Genomic DNA, 23,859 nt, shown 5'->3' with positions numbered 1-23,859 from the left:
TTGTTGTGTAGGAGTGTAGAGTTCCAAATTTGATTTGTAACCACGAATGTATTCCTTAGTCGTCTCGTCTCGTCTCGTCCCGCAGACGTTTGTCGTGCTTGCGCTGTCATATGGACCACGACCCGAGCGGCAGCGAGCGGCAGTCGAGCAAAGTCGGGAGAAGTCGGGACGGGGACAGGGACACGGATAGGAATGGTGCGAATGCACTGCAAACTACGCAGACACCTGGTGTGAGGCGAGGCGAGGCGAGGCGAGGAAGCCCACATCGCTACCAGTGGCGCCCTCCAGCACGACACTGCCACACCCCGCACAGACCCTCCGCTGAACACCAGGGACAAGATGCGTCCTCCGCTAGTGTCGAAGGCTGCACGCGCCCAGCGAATGACAGGGGGTGCAACGAGCAGCACTGCGTCTCACACACGCGGCGGTGCGCCCGCCAATTCGGCCGTCGCTCTGCTGGGACGCAGGGCACGCCTCCCCGCGCCGTCCTCGAGGAACTGGCGATTGCGGAAGGAAGCGCTTTCGTCAAATGCGGCCGAAAACTAACATGTTGTGTGTTGGGAGAAAAGCCGAAAGCGAATTCTGCCGTGCTCCTACATTAGATGAGCGCCAACGGCCATACCATGATGAATACACCGGTTCTCGTCCGATCACCGAAGTTAAGCATCATCGGGCCCGGCTAGTACTTGGATGGGTGACCGCCTGGGAAACCTGGGTGCTGTTGGCTCCCTTCCTTTTGTTTTTTTGTTATGTCGCCAGCCCAATTTTCAAACTACCTTTCTGTTGTGACAAAGATGCTTCCTTAAGCCTTTTAAACTACTGTAATGGTACGAAAATGCAGTAATTAACTCAGTTTGAGGGAGAATGTGCTAACCAAGTATGGCCAAGAAGACTTTGAAAACGACAAAACAGTACGAATCGGCAGGTGATTTTTGAAATACGTCACCGCCTATTGTTGTGTAGGAGTGTAGAGTTCCAAATTTGATTTGTAACCACGAATGTATTCCTTAGTCGTCTCGTCTCGTCCCGCAGACGTTTGTTGTGCTTGCGCTGTCATATGGACCACGACCCGAGCGGCAGCGAGCGGCAGTCGAGCAAAGTCGGGACAAGTCGGGACGGGGACAGGGACAGGGATAGGAATGGTGCGAATGCACTGCAAACTACGCAGACACCTGGTGTGAGGCGAGGCGAGGCGAGGCGAGGAAGCCCACATCGCTACCAGTGGCGCCCTCCAGCACGACACTGCCACACCCCGCACAGGCCCTCCGCTGAACACCAGGGACAAGATGCGTCCTCCGCTAGTGTCGAAGGCTGCACGCGCCCAGCGAATGACAGGGGGTGCAACGAGCAGCAGTGCGTCTCACACACGCGGCGGTGCGCCCGCCAATTCGGCCGTCGCTCTGCTGGGACGCGGGGCGCGCCTCCCCGCGCCGTCCTCGAGGAACTGGTGGTTGCGGAAGGAAGCGCTTTCGTCAAATGCGGCCGAAAACTAACATTTTGTGTGTTGGGAGAAAAGCCGAACGCGAATTCTGCCGTGCTCCTACATTAGATGAGCGCCAACGGCCATACCATGATGAATACACCGGTTCTCGTCCGATCACCGAAGTTAAGCATCATCGGGCCCGGCTAGTACTTGGATGGGTGACCGCCTGGGAAACCCGGGTACTGTTGGCTACCTTCCTTTTGTTTTTTTGTTATGTCGCCAGCCCAATTTTCAAACTACCTTTCTGTTGTGACAAAGATGCTTCCTTAAGCCTTTTAAACTACTGTAATGGTACGAAAATGCAGTAATTAACTCAGTTTGAGGGAGAATGTGCTAACCAAGTATGGCCAAGAAGACTTTGAAAACGACAAAACAGTACGAATCGGCAGGTGATTTCTGAAATACGTCACCGCCTATTGTTGTGTAGGAGTGTAGAGTTCCAAATTTGATTTGTAACCACGAATGTATTCCTTAGTCGTCTCGTCTCGTCCCGCAGACGTTTGTCGTGCTTGCGCTGTCATATGGACCACGACCCGAGCGGCAGCGAGCGGCAGTCGAGCAAAGTCGGGACAAGTCGGGACGGGGACAGGGACAGGGATAGGAATGGTGCGAATGCACTGCAAATTACGCAGACACCTGGTGTGAGGCTAGGCGAGGCGAGGCGAGGCGAGGCGAGGAAGCCCACATCGCTACCAGTGGCGCCCTCCAGCACGACACTGCCACACCCCGCACAGGCCCTCCGCTGAACACCAGGGACAAGAAGCGTCCTCCGCTAGTGTCGAAGGCTGCACGCGGCCAGCGAATGACAGGGGGTGCAACGAGCAGCAGTGCGTCTCACACACGCGGCGGTGCGCCCGCCAATTCGGCCGTCGCTCTGCTGGGACGCCGGGCGCGCCTCCCCGCGCCGTCCTCGAGGAACTGGCAGTTGCGGAAGGAAGCGCTTTCGTCAAATGCGGCCGAAAACTAACATTTTGTGTGTTGGGAGAAAAGCCGAACGCGAAGTCTGCCGTGCTCCTACATTAGATGAGCGCCAACGGCCATACCATGATGAATACACCGGTTCTCGTCCGATCACCGAAGTTAAGCGTCATCGGGCCCGGCTAGTACTTGGATGGTTGACCGCCTGGGAAACCCGGGTGCTGTTGGCTACCTTCCTTTTGTTTTTTTGTTATGTCGCCAGCCCAATTTTCAAACTACCTTTCTGTTGTGACAAAGATGCTTCCTTAAGCCATTTAAACTACTGTAATGGTACGAAAATGCAGTAATTAACTCAGTTTGAGGGAGAATGTGCTAACCAAGTATGGCCAAGAAGACTTTGAAAACGACAAAACAGTACGAATCGGCAGGTGATTTCTGAAATACGTCACCGCCTATTGTTGTGTAGGAGTGTAGAGTTCCAAATTTGATTTGTAACCACGAATGTATTCCTTAGTCGTCTCGTCTCGTCCCGCAGACGTTTGTCGTGCTTGCGCTGTCATATGGACCACGACCCGAGCGGCAGCGAGCGGCAGTCGAGCAAAGTCGGGACAAGTCGGGACGGGGACAGGGACAGGGATAGGAATGGTGCGAATGCACTGCAAACTACGCAGACACCTGGTGTGAGGCGAGGCGAGGCGAGGCGAGGAAGCCCACATCGCTACCAGTGGCGCCCTCCAGCACGACACTGCCACACCCCGCACAGGCCCTCCGCTGAACACCAGGGACAAGATGCGTCCTCCGCTAGTGTCGAAGGCTGCACGCGCCCAGCGAATGACAGGGGGTGCAACGAGCAGCAGTGCGTCTCACACACGCGGCGGTGCGCCCGCCAATTCGGCCGTCGCTCTGCTGGGACGCCGGGCGCGCCTCCCCGCGCCGTCCTCGAGGAACTGGCAGTTGCGGAAGGAAGCGCTTCCGTCAAATGCGGCCGAAAACTAACATTTTGTGTGTTGGGAGAAAAGCCGAACGCGAAGTCTGCCGTGCTCCTACATTAGATGAGCGCCAACGGCCATACCATGATGAATACACCGGTTCTCGTCCGACCACCGAAGTTAAGCATCATCGGGCCCGGCTAGTACTTGGATGGGTGACCGCCTGGGAAACCCGGGTGCTGTTGGCTCCCTTCCTTTTGTTTTTTTGTTATGTCGCCAGCCCAATTTTCAAACTACCTTTCTGTTGTGACAAAGATGCTTCCTTAAGCCTTTTAAACTACTGTAATGGTACGAAAATGCAGTAATTAACTCAGTTTGAGGGAGAATGTGCTAACCAAGTATGGCCAAGAAGACTTTGAAAACGACAAAACAGTACGAATCGGCAGGTGATTTCTGAAATACGTCACCGCCTATTGTTGTGTAGGAGTGTAGAGTTCCAAATTTGATTTGTAACCACGAATGTATTCCTTAGTCGTCTCGTCTCGTCCCGCAGACGTTTGTCGTGCTTGCGCTGTCATATGGACCACGACCCGAGCGGCAGCGAGCGGCAGTCGAGCAAAGTCGGGACAAGTCGGGACGGGGACAGGGACAGGGATAGGAATGGTGCGAATGCACTGCAAACTACGCAGACACCTGGTTTGAGGCGAGGCGAGGCGAGGCGAGGAAGCCCACATCGCTACCAGTGGCGCCCTCCAGCACGACACTGCCACACCCCGCACAGGCCCTCCGCTGAACACCAGGGACAAGATGCGTCCTCCGCTAGTGTCGAAGGCTGCACGCACCCAGCGAATAACAGGGGGTGCAACGAGCAGCAGTGCGTCTCACACACGCGGCGGTGCGCCCGCCAATGCGGCCGTCGCTCTGCTGGGACGCCGGGCACGCCTCCCCGCGCCGTCCTCGAGGAACTGGCGGTTGCGGAAGGAAGCGCTTGCGTCAAATGCGGCCGAAAACTAACATTTTGTGTGTTGGGAGAAAAGCCGAACGCGAATTCTGCCGTGCTCCTACATTAGATGAGCGCCAACGGCCATACCATGATGAATACACCGGTTCACGTCCGATCACCGAAGTTAAGCATCATCGGGCCGGCTAGTACTTGGATGGGTGACCGCCTGGGAAACCCGGGTGCTGTTGGCTACCTTCCTTTTGTTTTTTTGTTATGTCGCCAGCCCAATTTTCAAACTACCTTTCTGTTGTGACAAAGATGCTTCCTTAAGCCTTTTAAACTACTGTAATGGTACGAAAATGCAGTAATTAACTCAGTTTGAGGTAGAATGTGTTAACCAAGTATGGCCAAGAAGACTTTGAAAACGACAAAACAGTACGAATCGGCAGGTGATTTCTGAAATACGTCACCGCCTATTGTTGTGTAGGAGTGTAGAGTTCCAAATTTGATTTGTAACCACGAATGTATTCCTTAGTCGTCTCGTCTCGTCCCGCAGACGTTTGTCGTGCTTGCGCTGTCATATGGACCACGACTCGAGCGGCAGCGAGCGGCAGTCGAGCAAAGTCGGGACCAGTCGGGACGGGGACAGGGACAGGGATAGGAATGGTGCGAATGCACTGCAAACTACGCAGACACCTGGTGTGAGGCGAGGCGAGGCGAGGCGAGGCGAGGAAGCCCACATCGCTACCAGTGGCGCCCTCCAGCACGACACTGCCACACCCCGCACAGGCCCCCCGCTGAACACCAGGGACAAGATGCGTCCTCCGCTAGTGTCGAAGGCTGCACGCGCCCAGCGAATGACAGGGGGTGCAACGAGCAGCAGTGCGTCTCACACACGCGGCGGTGCGACCGCCAATTCGGCCGTCGCTCTGCTGGGACGCCGGGCGCGCCTCCCCGCGCCGTCCTCGAGGAACTGGCGGTTGCGGAAGGAAGCGCTTTCGTCAAATGCGGCCGAAAACTAACATTTTGTGTGTTGGGAGAAAAGCCGAACGCGAATTCTGCCGCGCTCCTACATTAGATGAGCGCCAACGGCCATACCATGATGAATACACCGGTTCTCGTCCGATCACCGAAGTTAAGCATCATCGGATAGGGCTAGTACTTGGATGGGTGACCGCCTGGAAAACCCGGGTGCTGTTGGCTCCCTTCCTTTTGTTTTTTTGTTATGTCGCCAGCCCAATTGCCAAACTACCTTTCTGTTGTGACAAAGATGCTTCCTTAAGCCTTTTAAACTACTGTAATGGTACGAAAATGCAGTAATTAACTCAGTTTGAGGGAGAATGTGCTAACCAAGTTTGCCAAGAAGACTTTGAAAACGACAAAACAGTACGAATCGGCAGGTGATTTCTGAAATACGTCACCGTCTATTGTTGTGTAGGAGTGTAGAGTTCCAAATTTGATTTGTAACCACGAATGTATTCCTTAGTCGTCTCGTCTCGTCCCGCAGGCGTTTGTCGTGCTTGCGCTGTCATATGGACCACGACCCGAGCGGCAGCGAGCGGCAGTCGAACAAAGTCGGGACAAGTCGGGACGGGGACAGGGACAGGGATAGGAATGGTGCGAATGCACTGCAAACTACGCAGACACCTGGTGTGAGGCGAGGCTAGGCGAGGCGAGGAAGCCCACATCGCTACCAGTGGCGCCCTCCAGCACGACACTGCCACACCCCGCACAGGCCCTCCGCTGAACACCAGGGACAAGATGCGTCCTCCGCTAGTGTCGAAGGCTGCACGCGCCCCGCGAATGACAGCCGTCGCTCTGCTGGGACGCCGGGCGCGCCTCCCCGCGCCGTCCTCGAGGAACTGGCGGTTGCGGAAGGAAGCGCTTTCGTCAAATGCGGCCGAAAACTAACATTTTGTGTGTTGGGAGAAAAGCCGAACGCGAAGTCTGCCGTGCTCCTACATTAGATGAGCGCCAACGGCCATACCATGATGAATACACCGGTTCTCGTCCGATCACCGAAGTTAAGCATCTTCGGGCCCGGCTAGTACTTGGATGGGTGACCGCCTGGGAAACCCGGGTGCTGTTGGCTCCCTTCCTTTTGCTTTTTTGTTATGTCGCCAGCCCAATTTTCAAACTACCTTTCTGTTGTGACAAAGATGCTTCCTTAAGCCTTTTAAACTACTGTAATGGTACGAAAATGCAGTAATTAACTCAGTTTGAGGGAGAATGTGCTAACCAAGTATGGCCAAGAAGACTTTGAAAACGACAAAACAGTACGAATCGGCAGGTGATTTCTGAAATACGTCACCGCCTATTGTTGTGTAGGAGTGTAGAGTTCCAAATTTGATTTGTAACCACGAATGTATTCCTTAGTCGTCTCGTCTCGTCCCGCAGACGTTTGTCGTGCTTGCGCTGTCATATGGACCACGACCCGAGCGGCAGCGAGCGGCAGTCGAGCAAAGTCGGGACAAGTCGTGACGGGGACAGGGACAGGGATAGGAATGGTGCGAATGCACTGCAAACTACGCAGACACCTGGTGTGAGGCGAGGCGAGGCGAGGCGAGGAAGCCCACATCGCTACCAGTGGCGCCCTCCAGCACGACACTGCCACACCCCGCACAGGCCCTCCGATGAACACCAGGGACAAGATGCGTCCTCCGCTAGTGTCGAAGGCTGCACGCGCCCAGCGAATGACAGGGGGTGCAACGAGCAGCAGTGCGTCTCACACACGCGGCGGTGCGCCCGCCAATTCGGCCGTCGCTCTGCTGGGACGCCGGGCGCGCCTCCCCGCGCCGTCCTCGAGGAACTGGCGGTTGCGGAAGGAAGCGCTTTCGTCAAATGCGGCCGAAAACTAACATTTTGTGTGTTGGGAGAAAAGCCGAACGCGAATTCTGCCGTGCTCCAACATTAGATGAGCGCCAACGGCCATACCATGATGAATACACCGGTTCTCGTCCGAACACAGAAGTTAAGCATCATCGGGCCCGGCTAGTACTTGGATGGGTGACCGCCTGGGAAACCCAGGTGCTGTTGGCTCCCTTCCTTTTGTTTTTTTGTTATGTCGCCAGCCCAATTTTCAAACTACCTTTCTGTTGTGACAAAGATGCTTCCTTAAGCCTTTTAAACTACTGTAATGGTACGAAAATGCAGTAATTAACTCAGTTTGAGGGAGAATGTGCTAACCAAGTTTGCCAAGAAGACTTTGAAAACGACAAAACAGTACGAATCGGCAGGTGATTTCTGAAATACGTCACCGCCTATTGTTGTGTAGGAGTGTAGAGTTCCAAATTTGATTTGTAACCACGAATGTATTCCTTAGTCGTCTCGTCTCGTCCCGCAGACGTTTGTCGTGCATGCGCTGTCATATGGACCACGACCCGAGCGGCAGCGAGCGGCAGTCGAGCAAAGTCGGGACAAGTCGGGACGGGGACAGGGACAGGGATAGGAATGGTGCGAATGCACTGCAAACTACGCAGACACCTGGTGTGAGGCGAGGCGAGGCGAGGCGATGAAGCCCACATCGCTACCAGTGGCGCCCTCCAGCACGACACTGCCACACCCCGCACAGGCCCTCCGCTGAACACCAGGGACAAGATGCGTCCTCCGCTAGTGTCGAAGGCTGCACGCGCCCAGCGAATCACAGGGGGTGCAACGAGCAGCAGTGCGTCTCACACACGCGGCGGTGCGCCCGCCAATTCGGCCGTCGCTCTGCTGGAACGCCGGGCACGCCTCCCCGCGCCGTCCTCGAGGAACTGGCGGTTGCGGAAGGAAGCGCTTTCGTCAAATGCGGCCGAAAACTAACATTTTGTGTGTTGGGAGAAAAGAGGAACGCGAATTCAGCCGTGCTCCTACATTAGATGAGCGCCAACGGCCATACCATGATGAATACACCGGTTCTCGTCCGATTACCGAAGTTAAGCATCATCGGGCCCGGCTAGTACTTGGATGGGTGACCGCCTGGGAATCCCGGGTGCTGTTGGCTCCCTTCCTTTTGTTTTTTTGTTATGTCGCCAGCCCAATTTTCAAACTACCTTTCTGTTGTGACAAAGATGCTTCTTTACGCCTTTTAAACTACTGTAATGGTACGAAAATGCAGTAATTAACTCAGTTTGAGGGAGAATGTGCTAACCAAGTACGGCCAAGAAGACTTTGAAAACGACAAAACAGTACGAATTGGCAGGTGATTTCTGAAATACGTCACCGCCAATTGTTGTGTAGGAGTGTAGAGTTCCAAATTTGATTTGTAACCACGAATGTATTCCTTAGTCGTCTCGTCTCGTCCCGCAGACGTTTGTCGTGCTTGCGCTGTCATATGGACCACGACCCGAGCGGCAGCGAGCGGCAGTCGAGCAAAGTCGGGACAAGTCGGTACGGGGACAGGGACAGGGATAGGAATGGTGCGAATGCACTGCAAACTACGCAGACACCTGGTGTGAGGCGAGGCGAGGCGAGGCGAGGAAGCCCACAACGCTACCAGTGGCGCCCTCCAGCACGACACTGCCACACCCCGCACAGGCCCTCCGCTGAACACCAGGGACAAGATGCGTTCTCCGCTAGTGTCGAAGGCTGCACGCGCCCAGCGAATCACAGGGGGTGCAACGAGCAGCAGTGCGGCTCACACACGCGGCGGTGCGCCCGCCAATTCGGCCGTCGCTCTGCTGGGACGCCGGGCACGCCTCCCCGCGCCGTCCTCGAGGAACTGGCGGTTGCGGAAGGAAGCGCTTTCGTCAAATGCGGCCGAAAACTAACATTTTGTGTGTTGGGAGAAAAGCCGAACGAGAAGTCTGCCGTGCTCCTACATTAGATGAGCGCCAACGGCCATACCATGATGAATACACCGGTTCTCGTCCGATCACCGAAGTTAAGAATCATCTGGCCCGGCTCATACTTGGATGGGTGACCGCCTGGGAAACCCGGGTGCTGTTGGCTCCCTTCCTTTTGTTTTTTTGTTATGCCGCCAGCCCAATTATCAAACTACCTTTCTGTTGTGACAAAGATACTACTAAACTACTGTAATGGTACGAAAATGCAGTAATTAACTCAGTTTGAGGGAGAATGTGCTAACCAAGTATGGCCAAGAAGACTTTGAAAACGACAAAACAGTACGAATCGGCAGGTGATTTCTGAAATACGTCACCGCCTATTGTTGTGTAGGAGTGTAGAGTTCCAAATTTGATTTGTAACCACGAATGTATTCCTTAGTCGTCTCGTCTCGTCCCGCAGACGTTTGTCGTGCTTGCGCTGTCATATGGACCACGACCCGAGCGGCAGCGAGCGGCAGTCGCGCGGCAGTCGGGACAAGATCGGACGGGGACAGGGACAGGGATAGGAATGGTGCGAATGCACTGCAAACTACGCAGACACCTGGTGTGAGGCGAGGCGAGGCGAGGCGAGGCGAGGAAGCCCACATCGCTACCAGTGGCGCCCTCCAGCACGACACAGCCACAACCCGCACAGGCCCTCCGCTGAACACCAGGGACAAGATGCGTCCTCCGCTAGTGTCGAAGGCTGCACGCGCCCAGCGAATGACAGGGGGTGCAACGAGCAGCAGTGCGTCTCACACACGCGGCGGTGCGCCCGCCAATTCGGCCGTCGCTCTGCTGGGACGCCGGGCGGTTGCGGAAGGAAGCGCTTTCGTCAAATGCGGCCGAAAACTAACATTTTGTGTGTTGGGAGAAAAGCCGAACGCGAATTCTGCCGAGCTCCTACATTAGATGAGCGCCAACGGCCATACCATGATGAATACACCGGTTCTCGTCCGATCACCGTAGTTAAGCATCATCGGGCCCGGCTAGTACTTGGATGGGTGACCGCCTGGGAAACCCGGGTGCTGTTGGCTCCCTTCCTTTTGTTTTTTTGTTATGTCGCCAGCCCAATTTTCAAACTACCTTTCTGTTGTGACAAAGATGCTTCCTTAAGCCTTTTAAACTACTGTAATGGTACGAAAATGCAGTAATTAACTCAGTTTGAGGGAGAATGTGCTAACCAAGTATGGCCAAGAAGACTTTGAAAACGACAAAACAGTACGAATCGGCAGGTGATTTCTGAAATACGTCACCGCCTATTGTTGTGTAGGAGTGTAGAGTTCCAAATTTGATTTGTAACCACGAATGTATTCCTTAGTCGTCTCGTCTCGTCCCGCAGACGTTTGTCGTGCTTGCGCTGTCATATGGACCACGACCCGAGCGGCAGCGAGCGGCAGTCGAGCAAAGTCGGGACAAGTCGGGACGGGGACAGGGACAGGGATAGGAATGGTGCGAATGCACTGCAAACTACGCAGACACCTGGTGTGAGGCGAGGCGAGGCGAGGCGAGGCGAGGAAGCCCACATCGCTACCAGTGGCGACCTCCAGCACGACACTGCCACACCCCGCACAGGCCCTCCGCTGAACACCAGGGACAAGATGCGTCCTCCGCTAGTGTCGAAGGCTGCACGCGCCCAGCCGGACGTGTGTTAGGCTCGTGCCTGCTGACACCTTCGTGTGCTGCAGGCGGTGTCTTCGTCGCGTGTTTGGTGCTGCGCCTCGCAGCGTTCTCTCTTCTCTACTAGTTCCTGTAAGTTTATTGACGCTTTATTATGAATCGTGCTAACTCCTTACAGTGTGTTTTTGATAGGAACGCGGCAAGACCGTCGCCTTTTGATGTACACGAATGGGTATTTTCCGAATTGCGTATTCCCGAATCTGATTTGATCGGTATCCAGCTTGACTTTATTCAAAACTCTGTATTTTTGAAACTTCCGACCGCGGATTTTGTAGACAAGCTTGTTACCGAAAGTGGTGGAGTTAAGAAGTTTAAGCACGTGGACGGTGCTTTGTCTGATGTTTTGATTCTGCCGGCAGGCTTCGGCATTCGAAATGTGAAAGTTTATAATGTTCCGTTCGAATGCCCAAATGAGGCCATTGCTCGTAAACTCGGAGAATTTGGCACCGTGCTTAGTGTGGAGAATGATGTGTGGCCTGCAGGATTTAGGTACCGGGTTCTGAGTGGTGTTCGGACGGTCCGTGTAGATTTGAAGAAACATATACCGTCGTATTTGCTCATTGCTGGCACGCGCGCTTTCCTCAGCTATAGTGGGCAGCCGCAGACGTGCTCCGTGTGTGGCAAAACAGATCATTTGCGACAAACCTGCACTTTACGCAGGCCGGCTCAGCTGCCGCGCGAAGCTGCTGATACCTCCACGTATGCGGGCGCGTTGGTTGGACCCCCCTCGATCACCCCGCCCGACCGACCGGTTTCTGCCGCTCCTGCAGCTGAGGCTCCTGTGTCTGACAATGTGACTCCGCCCACAGTTGTCGTTCCCCCGGTTGTGTCAGAACAAAGTTTACCTGCCGATCACACCCCTCGCGAGGTCCGTATTGCTGATTTGCCAGCCGTCAGTGTTTCGGACGTGCCCGTTCCGGAGACTTCTGAAATGTTGGTCGCGTCACCACGGCCGATTTCAGTCCCCGCCCCGCCGACAGACAAGCGGAAATTGCCGTCACAGCCGGGCCCGTCCACCGCCGGCGAGGCGGATGCTAGCGGTGCCGAAAGTGAGGTGTCCCAAGCTTCCACTCAGTCCGCCCCTGCCGATCCAAAACCGAAGCGTAAAAGGTCAAAGAAGCGTTCGAAAACGGCGCCCACTGAGGGCGTCGACGTCACCTTCGACCAGGCGGTTGAGGGACTGACGGATACTTTGGTCCAAGAGCGTCGCGACGCACCTTTCGTACACGGTCCGCCTGTGTCGGTGCCCACCGCCCCCGCTTCCCGGCCCGTTCCGGACGCCGTACCTGCTCCTTCGGACACCATGCAGTGGTCTGATGATGTGGAGGAGGATCACTTTTTCTAGTTCCGCTTAAGTTACAGAGTCCACCCTGACGCGTGCATTCCACCAGTTACGCGTCCTCACCCTTAATATCAATCACATCCGAAGTGACCGTAAAGTTCACGCCCTCTTACACTTTTTGCAATCTGCTCGTTGCGATGTGGTTTTCCTTCAAGAAATAACAGCTGACGTTGTCCCGCATCTTACTGCCTATAATGTAATTCTTAATATTGATCCGGAAGCGACCTTTGGTACGGCTATTTTAATCACGCCCGGTTTAGAGTATAAACACGTAGAAATTTTACCGAATGGACGAGGGTTGGCATGTGTTATCTGCGACATATTTTTTGTTAACGTGTATGCCCCCTCTGGAACTGACAATAAACGTCTGAGGGATACTTTTTTCCATCATGATTTATGTCAGCTCTTCCATCGAAACCACCGACGGATCATCTTAGGTGGTGATTTTAATTGTGTCTTGCGTGATGCCGACCAGGAGCCGACGGCGAATAAGTGTCTTGCACTGCAAACTTTAGTTGACACTTTTAAACTTGAGGACACGTGGCTTTGTTTTAGTCCGACTGCTACAGGTTTTACTTATTTTTATCCTACTGGGCATAGTAGATTGGACAGATTTTATATATCGCCGGACCTCGCTGCTCAAATCTTGCAGGCAGAAGTTGCTCCCGTCGCTTTTTCGGATCATTGTGGTTATTTGTGTGCTTTTAATGTTCCGTCTGTTCGCCCAGAACGTACGCGATCCTACTGGAAATTCAATGTTAGTGTTTTGGATGACGTCAGTCTTGTCGAACAGGTGCATTTGTTGTGGCACCAACTTCTTCAGAGCCGCCCACAGGCGGGTTCTACTGTCGATTGGTGGCTCCGTCACGCTAAACCGGCTATTCGTACTCTGCTCATTAATTACTGTCGTGACAAGGCCCATTGGGAAGTGATGACGGTCGCTTTCTATCGCGATTGTTTACAGGATTTAATTACTCGGGTTACCGACCGCCCTGAACTCCTTCCCACGTTACGGAAAATTAAGACGAAGATTTTAAACCATCTGCATCGGAAGGCACAGGGCTCTGTTGTCCGTAGCAGGCCTTTCGATCCCACTTTGGAGGAACCGCTTTCATTGTATCATTTACGACGGGCCCGTCTGCGGCGTGAAAAACTTTTATTCACCGACTGGATGACGCGTGACGGTCTTAGGACTTCAGATTGCCGGGTGATTCAGGACGAAATTTACGATCACTACTCTAATCTCTTTCAATCTCAACCTTTGAATGAAGCCTCCTTGCAGATGTTTTTACACGACCTGCCTTCTATTTTAACGCGTCAGGATAGACTTCTTTTAAATGAGCGTTTTACAGCTGCTGATGTTTCTGCCGCCGTTAAGGCTAGCCCGAAGGGAAAGGCCCCTGGCCATGACGGCATTCCTGTGGAATTTTATGTGAAAATTTCCGGTCTTTTAACTGATACTTTTGTTGCCATGGTGAATGAAATACATAATGGTCTCGATGTGCCGGAAGAATTTTTAGAGGGTCTCGTCGTCCTCATCCCGAAAACCACTGGCATCCCAAGTGCGGTGACTTTACGGCCGATCACACTCTTAAACGCCGATTATAAAATCATAGCACGCTGCTTTTCCCACCGTTTGCGGCCGGCGTTGAAGACCGTCATTAGTCCTTCTCAATCGTGTGCCGTACCTGGACGGAATATTTATGACGCTGTACTCGCGTATCGTGAGTGTATCGCTTCTGCCTCGTCACGCCGTGGCGGCCGGGCTGCGATACTTTCCATTGATTTTCATAACGCGTTTGATAGAATTAGTCACGAGTACTTGCGGCGGGTCATGTCTAAGTTTGGATTTGGTTTAACATTCACGCATGTGATATCTAACCTTCTGAAATCGGCTACATCCAGAATCCTTTTTCATGGCCAGGCCGGTGATGTCCTCAGGATGAACAGATCCGTCCGCCAAGGGTGCCCACTTTCCATGGGATTATTCGTTTTAGCGTTGGATCCTCTGATCCGTAAGATAACAAATGTTTGCCACGGTGTCCCGTTTGGTACGGGTTCGCTTGTCTGTCGGGCGTATGCGGACGACTTGGGTGTTTTTATCCAACGTCCCGATGATATTGATACGCTCCGCCTCATTCTTCACCAATTTGAAACGGCATCGGGTGCGGTTGTGAACCCCCGTAAGTCCATCTTACTGCCGCTTACTGCGACCATGAGGGCTGTCCGTCGTGATTGGTATACCGTAAGGTTGCGACATAAGATTCTCGGGATCCAGATGACTGCCAATGTACAACAAATGGCGGTGATAAATTGGCGCGCGGTGTTATATTCTGTACGAGCGGCGACTCAGGCTGCCGCCAAACGAAATTTGTCTTTGCTGGATAGAGCTTCGGTTGTAAATACCCAGGTGTTGGCCAAGGCCTGGTACTTGGCTCAAGTTTTGCCGGTGCCGAAGGAGATTGAACGGGCAATCAAGCATGCTGTTTCTTGGTTGGTCTGGCGAGGCGAAATCTTTAAAGTCGCCTACAATATTTGCACGCTCCCGCCGGACAGGGGCGGCGTCGGTATGGTTGATTTTCCTTCAAAGTGTGCTGCCCTTTTGCTCCACCGAACCAACCGTGTAATAGCCAATGCGGGGCTTAGCCCCACGTCGGTACTCTTCGACCTTTACCGCCCTGCTTCTCTCCGCGCGCCTGTCTCTGTCCAGGCTATCCCGTACAGATTGAATTTCGTTCGCCAGTATTTCCTCCACACTAGCTATCTGATAGGCGACGACCGGCGCAGGGGTAGCGTCAGCGCGATCGCAGAGGCCCTCCGCGGAACTCTGCCGACTAACAAATGGGAGTTGAGGCTGCCGCAATGCGATTGGCGGACGGTGTGGTCCAACATTTCCAGTAAATTGTTGACATCCGATGTTCGGGCCACCTGGTATAAAGTTGTGAATCGCACCGTTGCCACGAATGCGAAACTCCACGCAATCAATCTCCTCCCGAGTGGCCTCTGCGGGCGGTGCGCGGCTGAGGACACGATCGAACACCGTTTTGTGTGCCCCCAGTTTCAAGAGGTATGGGATGCCACCCGTGAGATGTTGGCATTGATCAATCGGACTACCCCGCGTGCCATACAGCCTTTGTATATCCTGGTTCCCGACTGGCGGCCGTATCCTGCCACCAAGAGAAACGCTACCGTGTGGATCGCTGCGCATGCTGCACATGCGATTTTTTCTCTTCGACTCATGGATCGCTTGCAGTTTTTGACGTATCTTTGGGACTACTATGGGCGGGAGAAACGTAACCCGCAGTATGTTTCCAATTATGCCCGATTTTTAGATGTACCTCTACGGACCGCCTTTACCAAATTACATATTTCTCTCCTGCCATGATTATGTACTTTCCATTCCACTGTTCCTTTTGGTGGAATGTGCGGAATGATATCATTGTTCTATTCTTGATGTATGACAGTTAATTTGTCTCACCGGCTCGACAAATCTTCCGCCATTTTGGGAGGTTGTCCTTAGGATTGCCATATTGGTTTTTTTTTTTTTTCTCTCCTGGATTTGACGATTTGTTCCCTAATTGCTGACTTTTCCTAAATTTTTGTGACTATTGCAGGACTGTCAATTGCCTTGTCCCTGAACTGTGAGACGGTGCTTAAAGATATTTTGTGTTGAAACGGTTGCCTCTTGGGCACGGAAATCCAGCTTATCGAGAAGACGAAATATGTTTGCTGCTGCCGGAATTGTGTAGAATTCACCTTTACCGTGCGCCGGACATATTTGGCACGTATAGTGTGCTCGTTCGTGTGTGTTTTTTATTTTTAAATTTTCTTTGAGAGTCTCTTTACTTTTGCTTTTCTCTTGCGGCGGGAGGCCTCCGCTGCTGACTTGTGGTCATTGTCCTTCTAGAATGGTTTTTTATTTGTGTTTCGCGTTTGCGTTCTTCCTTCCTCACGTTATATCCACACCTTCAGCGGATGGTATTCCTTTCTCACATCGTTTTGGACATGTTTCCGCTGGCCACAATGGACCTTTGTTCTCCTAAAGGATCTCAACAAAAAAAAAAAAAAAAAAAATAAAAATAAAAAAAAAATAATAAATAAATAAAAAAAAAAATAAAGAAAAAAAAAAGAAACCAATAAGAAAAATGCTGATCTCACACAAAAAAAAAAAAAAAATAAAGAGAGTACAATACACCACCTTTTCCGTTATTCCCTGTTTCTTGGGTTGGGAGGGCGAGGGAGACACTGTGGCCGGGCCTCGGATTGCGACCCCCGCCCACTCTGCCTCCACCGCCACCCTGGCCTGCTCTTACAATGAAGTATATTTAGTTGAAAAAAAAAATACTCTCAAAAAAAAAAAAAAAAAAAAAAAGTTCTCGTCCGATCACCGAAGTTAAGAATCATCGGGCCCGGCTAGTACTTGGATGGGTGACCGCCTGGGAAACCCGGGTGCTGTTGGCTCCCTTCCTTTTGTTTTTTTGTTATGTCGCCAGCCCAATTTTCAAACTACCTTTCTGTTGTGACAAAGTTTATAATAAGAAAAAAAAAAAAAAAAAAAAAAAAAAAAAAAAAAAATCACCGAAGTTAAGCATCATCGGGCCCGGCTAGTACTTGGATGGGTGACCGCCTGGGAAACCCGGGTGCTGTTGGCTCCCTTCCTTTTGTTTTTTTGTTATGTCGCCAGCCCAATTTTCAAACTACCTTTCTGTTGTGACAAAGATGCTTCCTTAAGCCTTTTAAACTACTGTAATGGTACGAAAATGCAGTAATTAACTCAGTTTGAGGGAGAATGTGCTAACCAAGTATGGCCAAGAAGACTTTGAAAACGACAAAACAGTACGAATCGGCAGGTGATTTCTGAAATACGTCACCGCCTATTGTTGTGTAGGTGTGTAGAGTTCCAAATTTGATTTGTAACCACGAATGTATTCCTTAGTCGTCTCGTCTCGTCCCGCAGACGTTTGTCGTGCTTGCGCTGTCATATGGACCACGACCCGAGCGGCAGCGAGCGGCAGTCGAGCGGCAGTCGGGACAAGTCGGAACGGGGACAGGGACAGGGATAGGAATGGTGCGAATGCACTGCAAACTACGCAGACACCTGGTGTGAGGCGAGGCGAGGCGAGGCGAGGAAGCCCACATCGCTACCAGTGGCGCCCTCCAGCACGACACTGCCACACCCCGCACAGGCCCTCCGCTGAACACCAGGGACAAGATGCGTCCTCCGCTAGTGTCGAAGGCTGCACGCGCCCAGCGAATGACAGGGGGTGCAACGAGCAGCAGTGCGTTTCACACACGCGGCGGTGCGCCCGCCAATTCGGCCGTCGCTCTGCTGGGACGCCGGGCGCGCCTCCCCGCGCCGTCCTCGAGGAACTGGCGGTTGCGGAAGGAAGCGCTTTCGTCAAATGCGGCCGAAAACTAACATTTTGTGTGTTGGGAGAAAAGCCGAACGCGAATTCTGCCGTGCTCCTACATTAGATGAGCGCCAACGGCCATACCATGATGAATACACCGGTTCTCGTCCGATCACCGAAGTTAAGCATCATCGGGCCCGGCTTGTACTTGGATGGGTGACCGCCTGGGAAACCCGGGTGCTGTTGGCTCCCTTCCTTTTGTTTTTTTGTTATGTCGCCAGCCCAATTGCCAAACTACCTTTCTGTTGTGACAAAGATGCTTCCTTAAGCCTTTTAAACTACTGTAATGGTACGAAAATGCAGTATTTAACTCAGTTTGAGGGAGAATGAGCTAACCAAGTATGGCCAAGAAGACTTTGAAAACGACAAAACAGTACGAATCGGCAGGTGATTTCTGAAATACGTCACCGCCTATTGTTGTGTAGGAGTGTAGAGTTCCAAATTTGATTTGTAACCACGAATGTATTCCTTAGTCGTCTCGTCTCGTCCCGCAGACGTTTGTCGTGCTTGCGCTGTCATATGGACCACGACCCGAGCGGCAGCGAGCGGCAGTCGAGCAAAGTCGGGACAAGTCGGGACGGGGACAGGGACAGGGATAGGAATGGTGCGAATGCACTGCAAACTACGCAGACACCTGGTGTGAGGCGAGGCGAGGCGAGGCGAGGAAGCCCACATCGCTACCAGTGGCGCCCTCCAGCACGACACTGCCACACCCCGCACAGGCCCTCCGCTGAACACCAGGGACAAGGTGCGTCCTCCGCTAGTGTCGAAGGCTGCACGCGCCCAGCGAATGACAGGGGGTGCAACGAGCAGCAGTGCGTCTCACACACGCGGCGGTGCGCCCGCCAATTCGGCCGTCGCTCTGCTGGGACGCCGGGCGCGCTTCCCCGCGCCGTCCTCGAGGAACTGGCGGTTGCGGAAGGAAGCGCATTCGTCAAATGCGGCCGAAAACTAACATTTTGTGTGTTGGGAGAAAAGCCGAACGCGAATTCTGCCGTGCTCCTACATTAGATGAGCGCCAACGGACATACCATGATGAATACACCGGTTCTCGTCCGATCACCGAAGTTAAGCATCATCGGGCCCGGCTAGTACTTGGATGGGTGACCGCCTGGGAAACCCGGGTGCTGTTGGCTCCCTTCCTTTTGTTTTTTTGTTATGTCGCCAGTCCAATTTTCAAACTACCTTTCTGTTGTGACAAAGATGCTTCCTTAAGCCTTTTAAACTACTGTAATGGTACGAAAATGCAGTAATTAACTCAGTTTGAGGGAGAATGTGCTAACCAAGTATGGCCAAGAAGACTTTGAAAACGACAAAACAGTACGAATCGGCAGGTGATTTCTGAAATACGTCACCGCCTATTGTTGTGTAGGAGTGTAGAGTTCCAAATTTGATTTGTAACCACGAATGTATTCCTTAGTCGTCTCGTCTCGTCCCGCAGACGTTTGTCGTGCTTGCGCTGTCATATGGACCACGACCCGAGCGGCAGCGAGCGGCAGTCGAGCAAAGTCGGGACAAGTCGGGACGGGGACAGGGACAGGGATAGGAATGGTGCGAATGCACTGCAAACTACGCAGACACCTGGTGTGAGGCGAGGCGAGGCGAGGCGAGGAAGCCCACATCGCTTACCAGTGGCGCCCTCCAGCACGACACTGCCACACCCCGCACAGGCCCTCCGCTGAACACCAGGGACAAGGTGCGTCCTCCGCTAGTGTCGAAGGCTGCACGCGCCCAGCGAATGACAGGGGGTGCAACGAGCAGCAGTGCGTCTCACACACGCGGCGGTGCGCCCGCCAATTCGGCCGTCGCTCTGCTGGGACGCCGGGCGCGCATCCCCACGCCGTCCTCGAGGAACTGGCGGTTGCGGAAGGAAGCGCTTTCGTCAAATGCGGCCGAAAACTAACATTTTGTGTGTTGGGAGAAAAGCCGAACGCGAATTCAGCCGTGATCCTACATTAGATGAGCGCCAACGGCCATACCATGATGAATACACCGGTTCTCGTCCGATCACCGAAGTTAAGCATCATCGGGCCCGGCTAGTACTTGGATGGGTGAACGCCTGGGAAACCCGGGTGCTGTTGGCTCCCTTCCTTTTGTTTTTTTGTTATGTCGCCAGCCCAATTTTCAAACTACCTTTCTGTTGTGACAAAGATGCTTCCTTAAGCATTTTAAACTACTGTAATGGTACGAAAATGCAGTAATTAACTCAGTTTGAGGGAGAATGTGCTAACCAAGTATGGCCAAGAAGACTTTGAAAACGACAAAACAGTACGAATCGGCAGGTGATTTCTGAAATACGTCACCGCCTATTGTTGTGTAGGAGTGTAGAGTTCCAAATTTGATTTGTAACCACGAATGTATTCCTTAGTCGTCTCGTCTCGTCCCGCAGACGTTTGTCGTGCTTGCGCTGTCATATGGACCACGACCCGAGCGGCAGCGAGCGGCAGTCGAGCAAAGTCGGGACAAGTCGGGACGGGGACAGGGACAGGGATAGGAATGGTGCGAATGCACTGCAAATTACGCAGACACCTGGTGTGAGGCGAGGCGAGGCGAGGCGAGGAAGCCCACATCGCTACCAGTGGCGCCCTCCAGCACGACACTGCCACACCCCGCACAGGCCCTCCGCTGAACACCAGGGACAAGATGCGTCCTCCGCTAGTGTCGAAGGCTGCACGCGCCCAGCGAATGACAGGGGGTGCAACGAGCAGCAGTGCGTCTCACACACGCGGCGGTGCGCCCGCCAATTCGGCCGTCGCTCTGTTGGGACGCCGGGCGCGCATCCCCGCGCCGTCCTCGAGGAACTGGCGGTTGCGGAAGGAAGCGCTTTCGTCAAATGCGGCCGAAAACTAACATTTTGTGTGTTGGGAAAAAAGCCGAACGCGAATTCTGCCGTGCTCCTACATTAGATGAGCGCCAACGGCCATACCATGATGAATACACCGGTTCTCGTCCGATCACCGAAGTTAAGCATCATCGGGCCCGGCTAGTACTTGTATGGGTGACCGCCTGGGAAACCCGGGTGCTGTTGGCTCCCCTCCTTTTGTTTTTTTTTATGTCGCCAGCCCATTTTTCAAACTACCTTTCTGTTGTGACAAAGATGCTTCCTTAAGCATTTTAAACTACTGTAATGGTACGAAAATGCAGTAATTAACTCAGTTTGAGGGAGAATGTGCTAACCAAGTATGGCCAAGAAGACTTTGAAAACGACAAAACAGTACGAATCGGCAGGTGATTTCTGAAATACGTCACCGCCTATTGTTGTGTAGGAGTGTAGAGTTCCAAATTTGATTTGTAACCACGAATGTATTCCTTAGTCGTCTCGTCTCGTCCCGCAGACGTTTGTCGTGCTTGCGCTGTCATATGGACCACGACCCGAGCGGCAGCGAGCGGCAGTCGAGCAAAGTCGGGACAAGTCGGGACGGGCACAGGGACAGGGATAGGAATGGTGCGAATGCACTGCAAACTACGCAGACACCTGGTGTGAGGCGAGGCGAGGCGAGGCGAGGAAGCCCACATCGCTACCAGTGGCGCCCTCCAGCACGACACTGCCACACCCCGCACAGGCCCTCCGCTGAACACCAGGGACAAGATGCGTCCTCCGCTAGTGTCGAAGGCTGCACGCGCCCAGCGAATGACAGGGGGCGCAACGAGCAGCAGTGCGTCTCACACACGCGGCGGTGCGCCCGCCAATTCGACCGTCGCTCTGCTGGGACGCCGGGCACGCCTCCCCGCGCCGTCCTCGAGGAACTGGCGGTTGCGGAAGGAAGCGCTTTCGTCAAATGCGGCCGAAAACTAACATTTTGTGTGTTGGGAGAAAAGCCGAACGAGAATTCTGCCGTGCTCCTACATTAGATGAGCGCCAACGGCCATACCAAGATGAATACACCGGTTCTCGTCCGATCACCGAAGTTAAGCATCATCGGGCCCGGCTAGTACTTGGATGGGTGACCGCCTGGGAAACCCGGGTGCTGTTGGCTCCCTTCCTTTTGTTTTTTTGTTATGTCGCCAGCCCAATTTTCAAACTACCTTTCTGTTGTGACAAAGATGCCTCCTTAAGCCTTTTAAACTACTGTAATGGTACGAAAATGCAGTAATTAACTCAGTTTGAGGGAGAATGTGGTAACCAAGTATGGCCAAGAAGACTTTGAAAACGACAAAACAGTACGAATCGGCAGGTGATTTCTGAAATACGTCACCGCCTATTGTTGTGTAGGAGTGTAGAGTTCCAAATTTGATTTGTAACCACGAATGTATTCCTTTGTCGTCTCGTCTCGTCCCGCAGACGTTTGTCGTGCTTGCGCTGTCATATGGACCACGACCCGAGCGGCAGCGAGCGGCAGTCGAGCAAAGTCGGGACAAGTCGGGACGGGGACAGGGACAGGGATAGGAATGGTGCGAATGCACTGCAAACTACGCAGACACCTGGTGTGAGGCGAGGCGAGGCGAGGCGAGGAAGCCCACATCGCTACCAGTGGCGCCCTCCAGCACGACACTGCCACACCCTGCACAGGCCCTCCGCTGAACACCAGGGACAAGATGCGTCCTCCGCTAGTGTCGAAGGCTGCACGCGCCCAGCGAATGACAGGGGGCGCAACGAGCAGCAGTGCGTCTCACACACGCGGCGGTGCGCCCGCCAATTCGACCGTCGCTCTGCTGGGACGCCGGGCACGCCTCCCCGCGCCGTCCTCGAGGAACTGGCGGTTGCGGAAGGAAGCGCTTTCGTCAAATGCGGCCGAAAACTAACATTTTGTGTGTTGGGAGAAAAGCCGAACGCGTATTCTGCCGTGCTCCTACATTAGATGAGCGCCAACGGCCATACCAAGATTAATACACCGGTTCTCGTCCGATCACCGAAGTTAAGCATCATCGGGCCCGGCTAGTACTTGGATGGGTGACCGCCTGGGAAACCCGGGTGCTGTTGGCTCCCTTCCTTTTGTTTTTTTGTTATGTCGCCAGCCCAATTTTCAAACTACCTTTCTGTTGTGACAAAGATGCCTCCTTAAGCCTTTTAAACTACTGTAATGGTACGAAAATGCAGTAATTAACTCAGTTTGAGGGAGAATGTGGTAACCAAGTATGGCCAAGAAGACTTTGAAAACGACAAAACAGTACGAATCGGCAGGTGATTTCTGAAATACGTCACCGCCTATTGTTGTGTAGGAGTGTAGAGTTCCAAATTTGATTTGTAACCACGAATGTATTCCTTTGTCGTCTCGTCTCGTCCCGCAGACGTTTGTCGTGCTTGCGCTGTCATATGGACCACGACCCGAGCGGCAGCGAGCGGCAGTCGAGCAAAGTCGGGACAAGTCGGGACGGGGACAGGGACAGGGATAGGAATGGTGCGAATGCACTGCAAACTACGCAGACACCTGGTGTGAGGCGAGGCGAGGCGAGGCGAGGCGAGGCGAGGCGAGGCGAGGCGAGGCGAGGCGAGGAAGCCCACATCGCTACCAGTGGCGCCCTCCAGCACGACACTGCCACACCCCGCACAGGCCCTCCGCTGAACACCAGGGACAAGATGCGTCCTCCGCTAGTGTCGAAGGCTGCACGCGCCCAGCGAATGACACGGGGTGCAACGAGCAGCAGTGCGTCTCATACACGCGGCGGTGCGCCCGCCAATTCGGCCGTCGCTCTGCTGGGACGCCGGGCGCGCCTCCCCGCGCCGTCCTCGAGGAACTGGCGGTTGCGGAAGGAAGCGCTTTCGTCAAATGCGGCCGAAAACTAACATTTTGTGTGTTGGGAGAAAAGCCGAACGCGAATTCTGCCGTGCTCCTACATTAGATGAGCGCCAACGGCCATACCATGATGAATACACCGGTTCACGTCCGATCACCGAAGTTAAGCATCATCGGGCCCGGCTAGTACTTGGATGGGTGACCGCCTGGGAAACCCGGATGCTGTTGGCTCCCTTCCTTTTGTTTTTTTGTTAGGTCGCCAGCCCAATTTTCAAACTACCTTTCTGTTGTGACAAAGATGCTTCCTTAAGCCTTTTAAACTACTGTAATGGTACGAAAATGCAGTAATTAACTCAGTTTGAGGGAGAATGTGCTAACCAACTTTTCCAAGAAGACTTTGAAAACGACAAAACAGTACGAATCGGCAGGTGATTTCTGAAATACGTCACCGCCTATTGTTGTGTAGGAGTGTAGAGTTCCAAATTTGATTTGTAAACACGAATGCATTCCTTAGTCGTCTCGTCTCGTCCCGCAGACGTTTGTCGTGCTTGCGCTGTCATATGGACCACGATCCGAGCGGCAGCGAGCGGCAGTCGAGCAAAGTCGGGACAAGTCGGGACGGGGACAGGGACAGGGATAGGAATGGTGCGAATGCACTGCAAACTACGCAGAC

The 23,859-nt window shown here is 53.4% G+C and overlaps 1 protein-coding gene and 18 non-coding genes across 19 annotated transcripts; all 19 read left to right on the top strand.

The window, feature by feature from the left end:
• Nucleotides 1-608: 608 nt before the first annotated feature.
• Nucleotides 609-727, top strand: LOC126186272 (5S ribosomal RNA). Its single transcript, XR_007537372.1, has one exon. It is a non-coding gene; the product is annotated as a 5S ribosomal RNA (ribosomal RNA).
• An 828-nt stretch (nt 728-1,555) lies between these two features.
• LOC126186340 (5S ribosomal RNA) lies at nt 1,556-1,674 on the top strand. Its single transcript, XR_007537438.1, has one exon. It is a non-coding gene; the product is annotated as a 5S ribosomal RNA (ribosomal RNA).
• An 838-nt stretch (nt 1,675-2,512) lies between these two features.
• Nucleotides 2,513-2,631, top strand: LOC126186454 (5S ribosomal RNA). Its single transcript, XR_007537548.1, has one exon. It is a non-coding gene; the product is annotated as a 5S ribosomal RNA (ribosomal RNA).
• An 828-nt stretch (nt 2,632-3,459) lies between these two features.
• LOC126186258 (5S ribosomal RNA) lies at nt 3,460-3,578 on the top strand. Its single transcript, XR_007537359.1, has one exon. It is a non-coding gene; the product is annotated as a 5S ribosomal RNA (ribosomal RNA).
• An 828-nt stretch (nt 3,579-4,406) lies between these two features.
• On the top strand, nt 4,407-4,524 carry LOC126186620 (5S ribosomal RNA). The gene has a single exon (XR_007537684.1). It is a non-coding gene; the product is annotated as a 5S ribosomal RNA (ribosomal RNA).
• An 833-nt stretch (nt 4,525-5,357) lies between these two features.
• On the top strand, nt 5,358-5,476 carry LOC126185391 (5S ribosomal RNA). The gene has a single exon (XR_007537148.1). It is a non-coding gene; the product is annotated as a 5S ribosomal RNA (ribosomal RNA).
• Nucleotides 5,477-6,246: 770 nt separating this feature from the next.
• On the top strand, nt 6,247-6,365 carry LOC126186337 (5S ribosomal RNA). Its single transcript, XR_007537435.1, has one exon. It is a non-coding gene; the product is annotated as a 5S ribosomal RNA (ribosomal RNA).
• Nucleotides 6,366-7,193: 828 nt separating this feature from the next.
• Nucleotides 7,194-7,312, top strand: LOC126186338 (5S ribosomal RNA). Its single transcript, XR_007537436.1, has one exon. It is a non-coding gene; the product is annotated as a 5S ribosomal RNA (ribosomal RNA).
• Nucleotides 7,313-8,139: 827 nt separating this feature from the next.
• Nucleotides 8,140-8,258, top strand: LOC126186384 (5S ribosomal RNA). The gene has a single exon (XR_007537479.1). It is a non-coding gene; the product is annotated as a 5S ribosomal RNA (ribosomal RNA).
• An 828-nt stretch (nt 8,259-9,086) lies between these two features.
• On the top strand, nt 9,087-9,205 carry LOC126185420 (5S ribosomal RNA). The gene has a single exon (XR_007537175.1). It is a non-coding gene; the product is annotated as a 5S ribosomal RNA (ribosomal RNA).
• Nucleotides 9,206-9,996: 791 nt separating this feature from the next.
• LOC126186275 (5S ribosomal RNA) lies at nt 9,997-10,115 on the top strand. The gene has a single exon (XR_007537375.1). It is a non-coding gene; the product is annotated as a 5S ribosomal RNA (ribosomal RNA).
• A 564-nt stretch (nt 10,116-10,679) lies between these two features.
• On the top strand, nt 10,680-12,103 carry LOC126183255 (proteoglycan 4-like). Its single transcript, XM_049925070.1, has 3 exons — nt 10,680-10,728; nt 11,118-11,247; nt 11,419-12,103. The coding sequence occupies exons 1-3, from the start codon at nt 10,680-10,682 to the stop codon at nt 12,101-12,103; spliced, it is 864 nt and encodes a 287-aa protein (XP_049781027.1).
• Nucleotides 12,104-17,581: 5,478 nt separating this feature from the next.
• Nucleotides 17,582-17,700, top strand: LOC126186321 (5S ribosomal RNA). The gene has a single exon (XR_007537419.1). It is a non-coding gene; the product is annotated as a 5S ribosomal RNA (ribosomal RNA).
• An 828-nt stretch (nt 17,701-18,528) lies between these two features.
• On the top strand, nt 18,529-18,647 carry LOC126186464 (5S ribosomal RNA). The gene has a single exon (XR_007537556.1). It is a non-coding gene; the product is annotated as a 5S ribosomal RNA (ribosomal RNA).
• An 829-nt stretch (nt 18,648-19,476) lies between these two features.
• LOC126186595 (5S ribosomal RNA) lies at nt 19,477-19,595 on the top strand. The gene has a single exon (XR_007537660.1). It is a non-coding gene; the product is annotated as a 5S ribosomal RNA (ribosomal RNA).
• Nucleotides 19,596-20,423: 828 nt separating this feature from the next.
• LOC126186346 (5S ribosomal RNA) lies at nt 20,424-20,542 on the top strand. Its single transcript, XR_007537444.1, has one exon. It is a non-coding gene; the product is annotated as a 5S ribosomal RNA (ribosomal RNA).
• An 827-nt stretch (nt 20,543-21,369) lies between these two features.
• On the top strand, nt 21,370-21,488 carry LOC126186421 (5S ribosomal RNA). The gene has a single exon (XR_007537515.1). It is a non-coding gene; the product is annotated as a 5S ribosomal RNA (ribosomal RNA).
• Nucleotides 21,489-22,316: 828 nt separating this feature from the next.
• On the top strand, nt 22,317-22,435 carry LOC126186537 (5S ribosomal RNA). The gene has a single exon (XR_007537617.1). It is a non-coding gene; the product is annotated as a 5S ribosomal RNA (ribosomal RNA).
• An 863-nt stretch (nt 22,436-23,298) lies between these two features.
• Nucleotides 23,299-23,417, top strand: LOC126186465 (5S ribosomal RNA). Its single transcript, XR_007537557.1, has one exon. It is a non-coding gene; the product is annotated as a 5S ribosomal RNA (ribosomal RNA).
• The last annotated feature ends 442 nt before the right edge of the window (nt 23,418-23,859 follow it).

This window comes from Schistocerca cancellata, chromosome 4, assembly GCF_023864275.1.
Source record: "Schistocerca cancellata isolate TAMUIC-IGC-003103 chromosome 4, iqSchCanc2.1, whole genome shotgun sequence".
Classification (NCBI taxonomy): Eukaryota; Metazoa; Arthropoda; class Insecta; order Orthoptera; family Acrididae; genus Schistocerca; species Schistocerca cancellata.
This window is presented reverse-complemented; position numbering and strand designations above follow the sequence as displayed.